Raw genomic sequence first — 16,359 nt, forward strand, 5'->3', positions numbered from 1 at the left:
CTTCCAGGTGAGGCAGCACTTCACCTGTGAGTCTGCTGGTGTCATTTACTGTGTTTGGTGCTTCCGGTGTGGCCTCTTGTATATCGCCGAGACCCGATGTATATTGGGAGACCGCTTCACCGAGCATCTACGCCCTGTCTACCGGAACAAGCAGAATCTCCCAGTAGTCACCCATTTTAATGCACTTGCCATTCCCATTCCAATAAGTCCACCCACGGCCATCACCACTGACGGGATAAGGTCACACTTAGTTTGGAGGAACAACACCTTGTACTCCGTTTGGGTAGCCTCCAACCTGATGGCATGAACATCGATTTCTCAAACTTCCAGTAAACCATTTCCCACCCCCTTCTCCCCCTCTCATGTTATCTCCTTGCCTGCCCATCCCCCCTTCTGGTGTTCCTTTCCCTTTTTTCTTTCTTCTATGGCCTTCTGCCTCTTTCACCAATCAACTCCTAAGCTTTATCCCCTGCTCGAAGTTTCACCTGGTGTTTCTCTCTCCCCTACCCCCATCTTTCAAATCTGCTCCTCAGCTTATTTTTCTTAAGTCCTGCCAAAGTGTTTTGGGCCGAAACATCGACTATTATTTTCCCTTGATGTTGCCTGGCCTGCTGAGTTCCTCCAGCATTTTGTGTGTGTTGCTCTGAAATGCACATTCCTGATCAGTCTGTGTACACAGCCATGACTGACATCCACCCTGAGCTCCATTGGCTCCATGGAGTAAAACAGAAGCTTATTTACACAGCATATTAAAGCAATGATGGAGCTTTACCGAATGAGGAAATCTTGTATATTATAAACATGCCCCCCACATGTGTTTGTCCTGTATTAAGGTTTGTTAGTAATACATCTGCAAAACACCATAAGATTATATCCTCTTGCAAATTATTGCAACTGCTATGGTAATTTATAACCTTGCCATGGTATGAGAGTGGCATGGTAGTGTATTGGTTAGCATAATGCTATTACAGCGCCAGCAATTCTGGTTCAATTCTGCAAGGAGTTTGTACGTTCTCCTTGTGACCACATGTGTTTCCTCCATGTGTTTGGGTTTTCTCTCCCATTCCAAAAATGTTTGGTTAGTAGGTTAATTGGTCATAGGGGTGTAATTGGGCAGTGCAAGCTCATTGGTCCAGAAGGGTCTGTTACCATGTTGTAAATTTCTAAAGATTTAAGTTTATGCAGATTTATAATTTGATAATATAAGCATGTTTTTAAGCTTGGATTTTCATTTAACTAGCCTTTTCTTCTATAATCAGAGTGTGGCTCCCATGAATGGCTCAGTGGTGTCTTCTGTTCATAGTTTTATACCAACCAGCTTGACTGCAGAAGGTAAAACTTAATTTTGTCCTGTAATATCTCTTGGGGAGGGTGGGGGGGGTGGGGTGAGAATAATGCCATTTGCTTGAAGCTTCATTATTCAGCAAAAAATGTTGATTTGTGGAGTCTGAAAAGGTATACCTGCTACTCTGTATTTAAGGTGTATAGGTGCTGGTCCTTTGCATCATGAAAAGAAGGTTAGATAAGCATGTACTAATGAAACACGATTCTGATACAGATTTGTGTGTGTGGTAAGAGGCATGACAGTCCTAAATGGAATAATCAAATATATATCAATTTTAAAAACTACAGATATAATCTGATAATAGTAAAAGGGTATCTGTCATTTAATTTTTCTATTGACACAAACTGTCAAAGTTGTGAAAACTCAAGGTGAGCAACTGCTTTTTAAATGTAAGGGGAAAATATATAGTTAATGGCAGGAACCATATCAGTATTGATGTGCAGAGTGATTTTGGGTTCCAAATCCATAGCTCACTGAAGATTGCAACTCAGGTAGCTAGTGTGATAACAAAATTGCAGAGCTTGCTGGCCTTCATCAGTAACAGAAAATGAAGCATCTATAGGGTGGATGGCCAAAATTTTTTCTCTAGGGTAGAAATACCAAATACAAGAGGACATCATTTTAAATTAAGTGGGAAATTTTAAAGGAGATGTATGATACAAGTTTTTTCCACAAAGTGTGGCAGAAATCTCAAATATGTTCCCAGGGTGGTTGTGGGAGCAGATACGATGGTAGCATTTTAAGGGTGCTTAGAGGGGCACATGAATATAGAGGGATGTGAGTCATGTGCATGCTGAATGAATTAATTTGACTTGGCATCACATTCAGCAAGACATCATAGCTACATAGCCTGTTCCTGTGCGGTACTGTTCTACATAAATCTAATTGGCTAAAAGTTCTGAATCCTGTTTTCTAGAATGTAATTTACTTTATAAGTGATTTCAATTTTAATTAATTTTCTTTCTTACCAGGTCTTGTCCCACAGCTCGATGATAATGTTGCTGTCTCAGAATGCAAATCTGACTCTCGTGAGGAAAATGTCATGACAAACACAGTTGCAGCTATTGGTATTGGAGCTGGAGTTGTGAAAATGGGTCGATTTCAGGTAAGATCTCAGTACTGTAACCAAAAAATTGTAAGTACTTCCTTCCCTCTAATCTCCTCACAACTTGTTATTTAGGAGATGATTGTCAAATAATATTGAATTGCTACAGTTAAAGACCCTATAAATATTATTGTGATTTTTATTTCCTTTCAAGGAGTAATTTTTAAAAACTATGGAAGTAAAATTGAGTATCTGGCTTAAGCACTTTTTGATTTTTCTAATCCTTTCATTATACTGTCTGCATTTGGGCTCATTCCTGACCTTGTGTGCTTTCTATGACTGCATAGGTTTCCTCCAGGTGCTCCAATTTCTTTCTAAAATATGGGGTACTAGGCTAATTGGCTATTGTATATTGCCCCTGATATGTAGATGAATGGTAGAATCTAGTAGGATTTGGTTCGAATGCAGAATGTGTTACTTGATTGTTTGCTGTTGGTGTGGACTCGCTGGGCCAAAGTGTCTGCTTCCATGCCATGTATTTCGACGACTGACTTTGAATTCCACTTTTTGTACAAAATTCTCACTCTTTTCTAAAGGCCTTTAATTACAAGATTGTTAATTCATTCTTTCCATTTTTATAAAATAGTACATCTAATATAACCCACAGTCTTGGTTCATGAGTGTACTAATTTGGAAAACCACCATGAATTTCTCTTTTTTTTACTGTCAATTTGATTCGCGTAGTCCATACAAAGATAAAACTCTTCTATGATCAAATTGCTCTTATTTTCAGTTGTGTGTTATGCCTTATCCATTATTGTTTGGTGGCAGTTATCTAAGATCCTAAGGTCTATTTTCCTATATCCACCCAATTGCACTTGGTTTTCTAATCCTTATACTGCTTTTTTCCTACCCTCCACTTTTATTTCATTTATCTTGTTAATAAAACATGTCTAATGCTTAGTTTTGGTTACTTTGCAACAACTTCTCTGTAATGGCTTTGGGTTGCTCCCATTTGCTTTTTAGCTCTTAATTCTTACCTGTCTGTCTTCAAATAAAAGTTGCATGCTTCAGACAATTTTCAATTTTGTTGCTTCATCAATTTTCCATGCTCTGCAGTTGGAGATGTCTTCTGTCTGTATATTTGTTTCCTGATAAATTCCAGTTAGCTTCATCGCAAGACCATAACATATTAGGCCATTTGGCCCATCGAGTCTGCTCTGTCATTTCATCATGGCTGATCCATTTTCCCTCTCAGCCCCAATCTCCTGCCTCCCCGCCACCACCCCCAGTATCCCTTCATGCCCTGATCAAAAAATCTTTCAACCTTTGTCCTAAAGACTTGGCCTCCAGAGCTGCCTATGGCGATGAATTCCACAGATTCATATCTGTCATTGTCTTTAATTTCTCAAATTTTATTCCACAACACCTTTCTCTGCTGTTTAGTTTAAAGCCATATTTAAGCACCTTAACTATTTGACTGGTTAAGGTGCTGCTTCCAGCTTGATTCTAGTGAAGTCTGCCCAAGAGAACTACTCCATCCTTCCCCAGCATTCCACGAATTGAAACCCATTTCCTCCACACCAGTCTTTGGTCATGTATTTATCTCTCTGATCTTAATAATGTCATACATTTTGCATGTGGCTCAGGTAATAAAGCATTCTATTCTTACCATTGTGGTTCTGCTATTTAATTTGGACCCAAGCTGCTCATGTTTCTTCAACAGAACCACCCCCTCAGATTAGCTGGACCAGAGGTAACTTGTACTTCAAGTTCCTTTATTCAAGGATATCTTAACCTTGCCATTGCTAATATGGCCATTGGGACTTGCAGATCTGGCTGCAGAAAACACCATCTATACTACCCTTGAAAGCCACTAGATTCTTTTCACTCCCGAATTACTAATGACCTCATCCAACGGTGTCTGCTACTCTTACCTGCAGTTATTCTTGTCATCTATAATGCTCCAAGAACCTTTATCTGTGTGAACAAGTAGTAAGGCTGAGGATCCTTTTATATTACGTTATCGATTCCTATATCTATGTCACTGTTTGTCACTTGTTCCTTTTTTGTTTGGCTTGACCAGTTCTGTAGTTCCTAATCAAATGTGTATGATTGCTTCTTGAAACAAAATATCCAGGTGGTAATATCCCCCTCTCTGGTGTCCCACAGTGTCCAAATCAAAGACTCCTGTACAGCAACTAGTTTTAATAAAAAGAACTTCGGCTGATCTTCTAATCATATTGGGCTACAGCACATCCTGTACCCATGACTTAACTGTGCTTTTATGCGTATTTTAGGTTATTTATTATATTTATTTAACTATTTTTAAATATAAAACTGCATATTGCCATTGTCTTACTGAACTTGCTTAGTCACCGAAGTTCACTCTCCATTGACACTCCACTCTGGGCATTGCATATTGCACTAAGAAGCACTGTGCCTTGACAAAACTTTCATATGTTAAATTGTATTTTTACATGTTCTGAATCAGCTGATCAGTGAATCAGTTCTTGCTGGTTACCTAATTAATTGAGGTTCTAGGCTTGTTGTTTACTATATGTAATTTGTTTACGGTCAAGTAAAAGCCGCACGGCTAAGATAACAGTTGAACCAAAGTAAACAATTAAATATTTAAAATGAAATTTCCTCTTAACTCATCAAATACCATTTTCTGTTAGCACCTCACAAGTTACATCAGAAAATGCACAATCACATTTTCTGGAGCATCATGTGCTCCAGGTCACTTTGTATCAATACAAAGAATTTGGACTCTTTCTGATGAATCATGCTTCTGCATCTGCCAAATTTTCTATTTCATATAATTTTACAGTGACTCCGTGGGAGTGCAACTCAAGTATTATGTAGAGCTTTGATCTTCATATTTAAGGAAGGGTATACTTGCTTTGGGGCAAAGCAGAGTAAGTTCACAAAGCTGATTCCTTGGATAAACAGTTTGACATATGAAGGAAGGTTGACCCTATACTCACTGGAATATAGAAGAATTATAAATGACTTAATTGAACCACTTGAATTTCTAAGGGGAATTGATATCGTGGATTCCTCCATCTTGAATTGTTACTTAGAACTAGGGTGCATGGTTTCAGTATAAAGGGATCAGTTATTTATGATGGACAGTTATTTACCCCTCAACCATCAAGCTCCTGCACCAGAGGTGATAACTTCACTTGTCTTACCCCATCACTGAACAGTTCCCACCACCCAACAGTTCCCACCACCCATGGACTTACTTTCATGGACTCTTCATCTCATGTTCTTTTGTGGTCTATTTTTTTTAAAAAAAGTCCCAATTATAACAGAGCTGAAATGATTACCACTAGAAGACACAAGTTTAAGATGCTGGGGAGTAGGTACAGAGGAGATGTCGGATAAGTTTTTTACTCAGAGAATGGTGAGGACGTGGAATGGGCTGCCGGCAACGGTGATGGAGGCAGATACGATAGGGTCTTTTAAGAGACTTTTGGATAGGTACATGGAGCTTAGAAAAATAGAAGGCTATAGGTAAGCCTAGTAATTTCTGAGGTAGGGACATGTTCGGCACAACTTTGTGGGCCGAAGGGCCTGTATTGTGCTATAGGTTTTCTATGTTTCTATGTTTATTACAGTTTTGTAAAGTGGTCAAAATATTGTTCTGCTCTGTTGTGTATTTTATTCTGTTAGTAATCTGATTGATTACACATGATGAATTCTGCAGAAAATGGATTAAAGCTACCTTCACTTTGTTAAAAATAATTCCTCCCTCCTGCTAGCCTCGATCAATTTGTGTGGTACCATACCGGTATCTGCTAATTGGTAGTGTCAGTTGTTTTGAATAATTTTTAACTCAACCTAAAATCACATTATACATTGTCTACTATTTTCAGTTATTTTGCACAGGAGCCAAATCCTAATGATTTTTTTGTTTAGAAAGCCACTAAGTAATTTATTTCATTATAGGTTTCTGTGGCAACAAATGATGACTTGTACCAGCAAACATATGATGAACAAAGAGGGTGCAAGCAGAAACATACTTCAGATGAATCTTCCTCTTCTGGGAGTCCTGAAAGTACACTTGTTAGACCACCTGCAAGTGGCAGCCATGAAGACGTTGTGGATGGTGCACCTATAATTGAAAGCAGAAATAACGAATCCCTACCATACCAAGATCAAGAACCAGCCCAGCAGGCAAAAATAGGACGGTTTCAGGTAACAACACGAAGAGACACTGTTGGCCGTTTTTCAGTGGCAAGGACACAAGATGAAGTTACACTTGAGGCTGGCAAGAGAAACCTTCCTTGTGTTCCTATGAGTACTTCTCCATTAACAGAACTTTCATCATTGCCAGTGGATCATGTTACAGATCAAATTTTACCACCTAGAGAATCAATTGAATCAGAACAATGTCTACATACAAATGGACCTGTTTTTTCTGAGGTAGGACAGCCTCTTTCAAAGGAGCTGGGTCAAATGGCAGTTGATAGTGCAGGTAGTCCAGTCTCGCCTCAGTCATCAGAATCCAAGGGTACTGTTATCCTGCAGAACCTTACCAATTCCTTTAATTCTTCTTACTTGAGCAGTGATAATGATTCAGAAATTGAAGATGAAGATATGAGGAAAGAGCTGCATCGGCTGAGGGATAAGTAAGTATCTGGTTAACCTCTATATCTGCTTGTTTGATATTTACTTCATGGTGATGTAGGCTATCCATTTTGTATGCATGAAAAGTTGTACAGTACTAAGGTCGGTCTTGCAGTAGAAGTATGATATATTTTATAGAACTTTACAATTTATACACATCTCTGGCCACAAAACTTAGCTGATCACCAAATTATCACCAAACACAGCCTTAGCAAATGCAAATATCACCTGTGAGCAAGCCCCTTTATTGATAACTCCAGATATCTGAAGCTACCATGCAGCAAACACTAGGAAATATGGGAGAGGATAAGTCACTCAGAACAAGTGTTCTAAGGAGAGAGGGAAAAAAACACTATTTAAGTCCTTCACAAAATAGCATTTTGAAAACTAAGACCAAATTGAGATATTAAGGTTCTGTGAATATTGTGCCTAATATTGGTTTTGTTATAACAGAATGCAAAAGATTTTCATGTATACATAATGCTCAAAATAGGAGTAGTAACAGCTAAGTTAATATTAAAAGTTATAATACAAAATGGAAAAGTAGGACATATAAGTTCATAAAATTTACAAATTTACAATTTGCTTTCAGATTTTGTTTTTTACCCCAAGGGATATGGAGCAAGTTTGATAAATATAGTTCAATGAAAATTGTATGAGTTGATTAAATTGTGGGGGTGGGGGAACTGAAGTGTTTCTGTTTCTCTACTGCACTTCATTATTAGTATTTGTTACTATAACTCAGTAAAAAATCCTGGGAGATTTTAGATTGAGGAAAAGAAAAATATATGGTATATTTTTAAGTTTAAGTAATATTGTCAAAATATCTTCTTTCAATTAGACCCTTCTCTCAAATTTATATTTCAAAAGGAAAAAGAGTGCCCATTTCTCCTTTGTTCATGGGTAGCTGTAGGAAGGACTTATCCTCTCCCATGTTTCCAAGTGATAACAGACAGACATACTTTATTGATCCCGGGGGAAAAAGGGTTTCGTTACAGTCGCAGCAACCAAGAATGGTGTAGAAATATAGCAATATAAAACAATAAATAATTAAATAATAATAAGTAAATTATTCCAAGTGGAAATAAGTCCAGGACCATCCTATTGGCTCAGGGTGTCTGACGCTCCGAGGGAGGAGTTGTAAAGTTTGATGGCCACAGGCAGGAATGACTTCCTATGACGCTCAGTGTTGCATCTCAGTGAAATGAGTCTCTGGCTGAACATACTCCTGTGCCTAACCAGTACATTATGGAGTGGATGGGAGACATTGTCCAAGATGGCATGCAACTTGGACAGCATCCTCTTTTCAGACACCACCATCAGAGAGTCCAGTTCCACCCCCACAACATCACTGGCCTTATCAGTTTGTTGATTCTGTTGGTGTCTGTTACCCTCAGCCTGCTGCCCCAGCACACAACAGCAAACATGATAGCACGGGCCACCACAGACTCGTAGAACATCTTCAGCATCGTCCGGCAGATGTTAAAGGTCCTCAGGAGACTGCATGGTAAATTGCATACCTTCAGATTCCTGGAGTCATTCAATAAAGGGGCTTCTCACAAGTGGTTTTTGGACTTGCTGAAGCTGTTGTGACAATGTGCATGTTGCACTATCATTTTGTGGCCAGAGATGTGTATAAACTGTAAAGGACTTTAAAAGGATATACCATATTTCAATCATTTTAGTGATGGGTATCACAGAACAACTTTCTGATAGAAGTACTCTGTTGTAAAACAATTTATTTCAGACATTTGAAAGAGATTCAAGAATTGCAATCACGACAAAAGCAGGAGATTGAGGAACTTTATATAAAATTGGGTAAGGCGCCACCTGCTGTAATAATTCCACCTGCAGCACCCCTGTCTGGACGTCGCAGACGACCCACAAAAGGGAAAAGCAGCAAGTCCAGTCGGAGCAGCTCTCAAGGACAGAAAAGTCCCTTACTTTCAGGTAGGTAGTGACGGGCATCCAGTGAACCTTTTTTTTGTTGTATGGTGATACTTACTGCTGATGTCCTTGCTCTGTTCCCTTTTCAGGGTCTTTAACTGTTCAGAGTACTTCAGCGTTGACAACACCACAGATGTTGTTGCCACCCCAAACTACTCATGAATTTTCTGTTTCTGGACAAGGTCATTTGCTGAAACCCTCACCATCCAGTGAAAATTTGCACTCTGCTTTCACAAGTGAAGGGGTGATTTCTGGGCAAAGTGTCTCTTGTACTGGACAAGGTATGAATTTTGCTAACTAATTTGAAATTTTTAGGTGGCACATTCTGACAGTTTTGCAATTATTACATTAGTTGTAGGAGGTCACACATATGCAAGTTTAAATCATGCTGTCATTATTCAAAGTGCACTCTTGGTTTGCCCTGATTTACTGAGAAATCCCTCATTCATCATCAGTGTAACAACAGTGAACTGATGGCAGTATAACGAACTGCTACCTAAACATTTATTGTTAACTCACTGCTGGTTAGGGAGAAGATAATGAAAGTATGTATAGAGGCTATCTTGGGGAGATTGGTGAATAAAATCATACGGGAGGAATTTAGGAATAAGAGATATCACTTTGCTTGGATTATGCTATAGACCTGGCAAAAATCAATTGGAATTATACTTTTGTAAGCGAATTGCAGAAAGGCTTAAAAGCAAGTAGGGTTATAGTAGGGGGAACTTTTAACTTTTTCCCAATACTGAATGGATTGCTTTAATGGAAGGAGTGTGGATGAGCAGAAATTTACTAAGTGCATCCAGAGGAGCTTCTTTTTGACACCCTACCAGAGAAGGGGCTGTACTTTTCATTACTTTGGAAAATGAAACCAGATAGGTGGTTCAAGATGGCTTTGAAAGGAATAAAGTTGGTTCTCAAGTTAAGATCCTCAATTGGGGGAAGGCTGATTTTAGTGGCACAAGAGATGACCTGGCTAAAATGGAATGGGTGCAGAAGCTTTCCTAAAAATAACCTTTCACAAGTAGAAGCCTCTTAAGAGCTGGCAAGAAGGGAGGGACAGCATGTTCTGGTGAGGGTTGAAGGAAAAGATTGCAAGATTAGGGATGACAAGTTATTGATGGATTGATCAGGAATATGACTAATATACACAACTGCATTTGGGCAAATCCCCAGATCAATAGAGGGCAAATAGTGGTCGTGAACTATCCTTGGCGTTTAAGATTAAGGGGAATCCCAAGTCATTCTGTTAATGAAGGAGCAAGAGAGTAGCTATGGAAAGACTAGTTGCCTTTGAGACCAAAGGAATAACCCCTTTGTGGAGCCAGGTGTTATCGGCAGGGTTATAAATGAAAACTCATCTCTATTCAACAAGGAGAAAGACATGGAGTATTGAGAGTTCTGGGAGGGATATGCTGATTGTCTGGGCCATGTTGATATTAAGAAGGTGAAAATGATGTCTTGGAACACATAAGGGTGGATAAACCCAGGGCTGGGTGTGATTCATCCTAGAATACAATTGGGAATGAGAGAAGATTGCTGTGGTTCTGGCAGAGATACTGTACTTTAATTTTTTTGCTAGCATTGAGGGTGATATGCTGACCAATAAATTTGTTATTTTGAGGAGGTAACCAAGGAGGTTGAAAGTGTAGTGATACATGTTGACCATGTGTTCCTTAGTAAAGCATTTGGCAAAGTTCCGTATGAGACTTGAAGTAAGCCTACTAATTGGATCCAAAATTAGCTTAATAATATGTGGCAGATGGTATTGGTAAGGGATGTTTTACTGATACGAAGTCTCTGTTGAGTGATGCACCACAGCGATCAATGCTGGGACCTTTGTTTGTGATAGTCGAGGGGTGATTGATAAGTTTGTGGCCTAAGGTAGAAGGCGTCAATTTTAGAAAAAGTAGCTCATTTATTTTTCAACATAGTCCCCTCCTACATTTACACACTTAGTCCAGCGGTCGTGGAGCATATGGATCTTGGACCTCCAGAAAGTGTCCACAGCAGGGGTGATTGATAAGTTCGTGGCCTAGGGTCGGAGATGAGTCATACAGCTCTCATTACATGCACATGCAGTTCAACTCTTTGAGTGATTATGCAGAAAGTTTGAAGTTAATAACTCATCAGTTAATAACTCGGGTGATTGATAAGTTTGTGGCCTAATGTAGGAGATGAGCTATTAACTTCAAACTTTCTGCATAATCACTCAGAGTTGAACTGCATGTGCATGTAATGAGAGCTGTATGACTCATCTCCGCCCCTAGGCCACGAACTTGTCAATCACCCCTGCTGTGGACACTTTCTGGAGGTCCAAGATCCATATGCTCCACGACCGCTGGACTAAGTGTGTAAATGTAGGAGGGGACTATGTTAAAAAATCAGTGTGCTAGGTTTTCTAAAATTAACTCCTTCTACCTTAGGCCACAAACTTATCAATCACCCCTCGTAGTATTGTCTTAGAAGTGCATGTAGGAGTTATGAGAATTTTATAGGTGACTCAAAAGTTGATGGTGTTATGGAAGCTTGTGTAAGACTTCAGCAGAATATAGATCAGTTGGGCAGAGTGTTGGGAGATGGAGTTTAATTGTGAGAAATGGAAGATGATGAATTTGGGAAGAATGTAAAATAATTGGTGGGGAACTAAGGAAATGTTGATGAGCAAAGCGACTTTGGAGTCAATATCTATAGTTCCTTGAAAGTGGCAACACGGATTGATGGGATGATGAAGGTGTATGTCATGCTCCACAGATTGGGACACAGAATATAAGAGCTGGGAACATCGTTAAGCTGCACTCTGATTCTAGTGCGCAATTTTGGTCACAACACTCTAGGAAAGATGTGAATGTACTGGAGAGACTGCAGGATAAATTCATCAACATGTACTTGGATTGGAACACTTTAGTATAGGGATAGCTTGGATAGCCTGGACTTGTTTATCCTGCAGTGAAGGAGGCTGAGGGGCGACTTGTCAAAATATGTTTATAAGTGACGTACTTGGGGTTAATTTTTTTTCCATAGCAAGGTGTCAAAAACAAAAGAGCGTAGATTTAAGATGAGGATGGAGTTTTAAAGGGGATCTATGGGTGGATGAGACGAGGGGGAAGATAATTTTATACAGATTTGTTCATGTCTGGAATGCTCTGCCAAAGGTCATGGTGGAATCAAATACAATTACTACGTTTATGATTCTTTAACAAAGGTACATAAAAATAAAAGGCAGAGGATTTGATAGTCCTAATGAGGGCAAGTGGAATCAGTGGCGATGAGCAAAATTTATGTCATGGGCATGAGTTGATAGGCCAGTTTCTATGCTTACAATTCTGACTCTGGTTCTATAACTAAGTCTGAGAGGGAGTTGTATGAGTGTGTAAGAGTTCTATTCCGATGAGGCTTCCTTTACTTTTGAGTCTTAGCAATGCACTTATTGAATTGCATTCCTCCTTGGATTTAAAAAAAATCGATCACTTTCATCACTCCTTTGGGAATGTATGGAATGCATTCTAGATAGATTATGGGCAAAGTGAATTCAAACTTAGTAAGTGTTATGTTATGATTTTATGACACAAAGTATGCTAAATAATTGTTACACTGGAAAGCCAGAATGTAAGATCTTCAATATTGTTTTATGGTAACTTGGAAGTTTCTAGTTAAAATGTGAGTTGAAGTAGGATATCATGAATTTGGCATATTGGGAATCAGTCATCAAGTGACCATGACAGAGGGCAAGTAAATTTTAGTGAAATACAGATCAATTTTCTCTTTTGACCTTTTTACAGAATGACATTTGCAAAATGTGAAGGATGTTCATAATTGGCATATAGTTTCAGGGATGGAAGACTAGTGCAAAGGAGGAAGAAAATTGGATTTTGAACCTGTACAGGAGGAAACATCTTGCTGAGCATGAAGAAGCAAGGAATTCTGTGACACTCCGTTGCAAAAAGTGCCCAACTTTTGAATTTGATATTTCAGTCAATTGGGCCCATAAGGGAATTAGAATACATTTTCACATTGCAGAAAATAGAATTACTCTCCAAGCAGAGAAATGAAAAGAGGACTGATATGCTGAGTCATCTATCACAGACTGTGCTGATGAATCAAGCAAATGGAGGTGTCCAAAATTCTAGAAGTCTTATTACTTTGGTAGTAATTGGGTTGCAGGGTGGGGTTCAGACTGTAGGTAGCAAGGTAAGTTACAAATTTAAGATCATATCTGAAGACTAGTAGAATATTATTTCTTTTACATTGTGGTATAAAATGGCCATGGAACCAAGTTTATTAATGACTTTCAAAATGGTGTTTTATATATATATATTTGAAGAAATTTGCAGAGCTATTTGCAAGGATAGGTAGAACGGGACTAATCGCATAGCTCTTTCAAAGACCTGGCATATACATAGGAATAACTGGCTTCTTTCTATGCTCTAAGATTTTACCATTCTAATACTGATTCTAAATAATGCAATTGCTAGAAGATACTAATCAAAACAAAATAACCTAGCAGCTGAACTTGTTAATGTCAGCAGTATAGAAGAATTAAGACATTGCACAGCTCATAACAAATCCTAAAGCTTTCAGCAATAGAATGGCAGAATTTTATGATCTGAATCCCAATTTTGATGTCTTGAGAGTCAAAGTGCTACTATCTACAGTAGCTGTGTAATAGTACATGATTTAACTCCATCAGAACATCTGGTGTTAGAATTATTTATGGCGAAATGCTGCTTTTCTTTCATCTGAAATTTCAAAGGTGAATAGCCAGAGTATTTATTACGCATTAAATTGAGAATGAGACTTAGAGGCCTTGTCTTTCATTTTTGTTTGTTGATCTTAATCTCAAGTGAATTATTATCACTGTGCTCTATATCAGTAAGAAAATTAACACAGGTGTAAAAGTTGGGAATAAAAGTGTATTGATAACACACCATTTTTATTACAATGGAGGAACGAATGATGGAAGTTCTATATTTAACAAACTAGCTCTTTTTATTTGTGTCATATTTGTTGGCTGACTTTCTAGTTGTAATTAAATTATACAATGTTTTCATCCTCCTGTAGCTTTAGAGCACAACTTTTATACTGCAGAGAGTATTTAAAATAATTTTCCAGTAGATAGTTTTGGCGGAGATTACATTTTTCTACTTTGAGTTATTTCAAAAAATGAAGAGCTGTAACAAAATTGGGCCTTTTGCTGACGAAGTTGGAAACGCTTGTTGGTCCTCTGGTACAAAATTAAATATATTATTAAAATCAAAAAAACATAAAATAATTACTTTTGCTTCACTATATGTACATTTAGTTTTCCTTTGAATTTGTTTATCTGAAATCAGTATTAACTTTAGATATAGTGCTTATTGCATCTGTCCCAAAATAAGAATGGGGCACAATAAATCAGCTCTTTTTAAAATGAACTGTTCAGGCTAAAGTAATTGATGCTGGTGCCCTCAAGCAGGTACTGAACGCATTTTAGATAAATTGTTCAACATTCAAAAACAGCAGTCTGAAAGGCTATACATGTATAATCTTAAATCTATAACATCTGCATACAAAACTTGTCATGAATTGGGCGAGGAGATGGAATAGTGGGAGGTTGCCAATTTTCAATTCCTGTTTTTATGAATTGGTTTTGTGCTGTGAAGTTCAACAGAACTATTTTGACTAATATTTTGTTCAGTTAGAACTGCAGTCTTTACAAGTGTTCCTCTATTTCAGTATGTATATAAATGGATGTACAACTTTGTATCTAAGATGGAGCAAAATTGACAGCTAACTTTCCCTTTACTCCAAAGAAATGCTGTTTTATACATTGCCAGGAAGTGTTATTTCTATTTTTGGATCAAAAATGAATGTATTTTGGCATACTCTTAATTTCTTTGAGTTCTGAGATTCAATTCTGTCTCCATGTATTTGATTTCTACAGCAGGATTTTATTTCAATATTTCCTCTTTACGCAGGCCAGATGTGTGACAAGTGGAGCTCAGTCAATGCCACTCAAATGTTAGTTAAAAACTGGTGGTTGTATGTTACCAACTAAATTAGTTTCATTCGCAGTCTTGCCCTCCACAGGTGATCCCTTCACATGACAGGGGTATGTGTTCCTAGAAAATAGTCATAATGTTATTTTCTATTGTGTAAAGCTTGTTTATCTGTACATGTTTCATGAAATGAGAGTTGTGGGGGGGGGGGGGAATAATTATTCCACAAATTCTGTGAGAATGAATACTATTCCTTGTTGCACTTTTTTTTGGGAGCAGAGATTTGTAAAAGCAAATTTCCTAAATAGTTATAACACATGGGTCATCTGTATTGTATTTTCAATGACGATTATTTATAACAATGAAGATTGAAATAATTGCCCACAGGTCTTGTGAATGATTGACCAATGCAGTTTTTCTATTCAAAGCTGGTCTTAGTACTTCATCATTTTACATATTCAAAATTCTTGTGGGTTATGTAATCTGAACTGCCATTGTAGGTTGTAGGTATTTTTCTGAAGGTAAGCACTAGATGGTAATGGTTGGGCAGCTGCTTGTATACATTTCAGGCAATAGCAGAAACTTGGAAACATTTAGATACAAATAATGAATATTATGTGCAAGTAAGACTCTTGAAGATGATTAATATCTAACATGCATGAGGAAGTTGTGCTATCCAGTTTAAAAACATTAGAAAAATTTATTTTCTTTAGCTTGTGAGCTCCCAGTTTAAGCTAAGCCTTTGACTAACCATTATATGGTGAAAATAGTTGTTGGGAAAGAATCAAATTAAACCACATTTTCTTGTTTTAATAATAAGGAACTGAAGCACGAATGATGCATGTTATTGGAGATGATAAATTCCTGTGATTAGAAATGCAATTTCCTTGAGCGTGGGGGGTGGGGTGCAAAATTACATGTGTAATTATCTGAGCAGCTCTCTAGGTAGCCTGGGTCTGACTACAAAGTAGAATTTAAAAGCTTTAGAATGAAAAAGATTGTGTTTTCAATGTGACATACTCCCTCAATGCTTATAAAACTAATATGCTGATTATAGTTGTCTGTTTTCCTCCTTTTCTGTTACTCTGTCACAGGCTCAGCAGCGTTTCACTGTGCATCAGAACAAGTAACATTTAAACTTGGCGGCAGAAGGACAAGGTTTCTGAGTACGCCCTGTCTGGCTCTTTGTGTGTAACAATTTTATTCTTTCTCATCTGCCTTTTCTTTCTCTTTCCCGTACATGAAGCTTTGCTGCTGTCAATGCCTACTCTGTTCACTATGCTTTCTGAATTTTAGTCACCTATTCGAAGTTTTCTCATAGGGCAGCGTAATAAATTAAAAACCAAAATTATCGTGAATTAACTAATTTCTGGAAATGAATTGGAAAAAGAAGCAAATTATATGAG

The 16,359-nt window shown here is 38.0% G+C and overlaps 1 protein-coding gene across 20 annotated transcripts in view; it reads left to right on the plus strand.

The window, feature by feature from the left end:
* Positions 1-16,359, plus strand: part of LOC140734771 (serine/threonine-protein kinase WNK1-like) — a 153,704-nt gene that overhangs the window by 122,854 nt on the left and 14,491 nt on the right. For 11 of the 20 annotated variants that reach the window (XM_073059239.1, XM_073059245.1, XM_073059248.1 and 8 more), the window contains 6 exons: positions 1,260-1,332; positions 2,317-2,450; positions 6,348-7,030; positions 8,776-8,978; positions 9,065-9,256; positions 16,048-16,140. In XM_073059239.1, the coding sequence (XP_072915340.1) occupies positions 1,260-1,332; positions 2,317-2,450; positions 6,348-7,030; positions 8,776-8,978; positions 9,065-9,256; positions 16,048-16,140 (1,378 nt within the window). Of the gene's footprint in view, positions 1-1,259; positions 1,333-2,316; positions 2,451-6,347; positions 7,031-8,775; positions 8,979-9,064; positions 9,257-12,757; positions 14,788-14,932; positions 15,067-16,047; positions 16,141-16,359 lie in introns of those variants that run through there. The other 9 variants (XM_073059243.1, XM_073059246.1, XM_073059256.1 and 6 more) reach the window with 5 other exon arrangements.

Source organism: Hemitrygon akajei, chromosome 10 (assembly GCF_048418815.1).
Source record: "Hemitrygon akajei chromosome 10, sHemAka1.3, whole genome shotgun sequence".
Lineage (NCBI taxonomy): Eukaryota > Metazoa > Chordata > Chondrichthyes > Myliobatiformes > Dasyatidae > Hemitrygon > Hemitrygon akajei.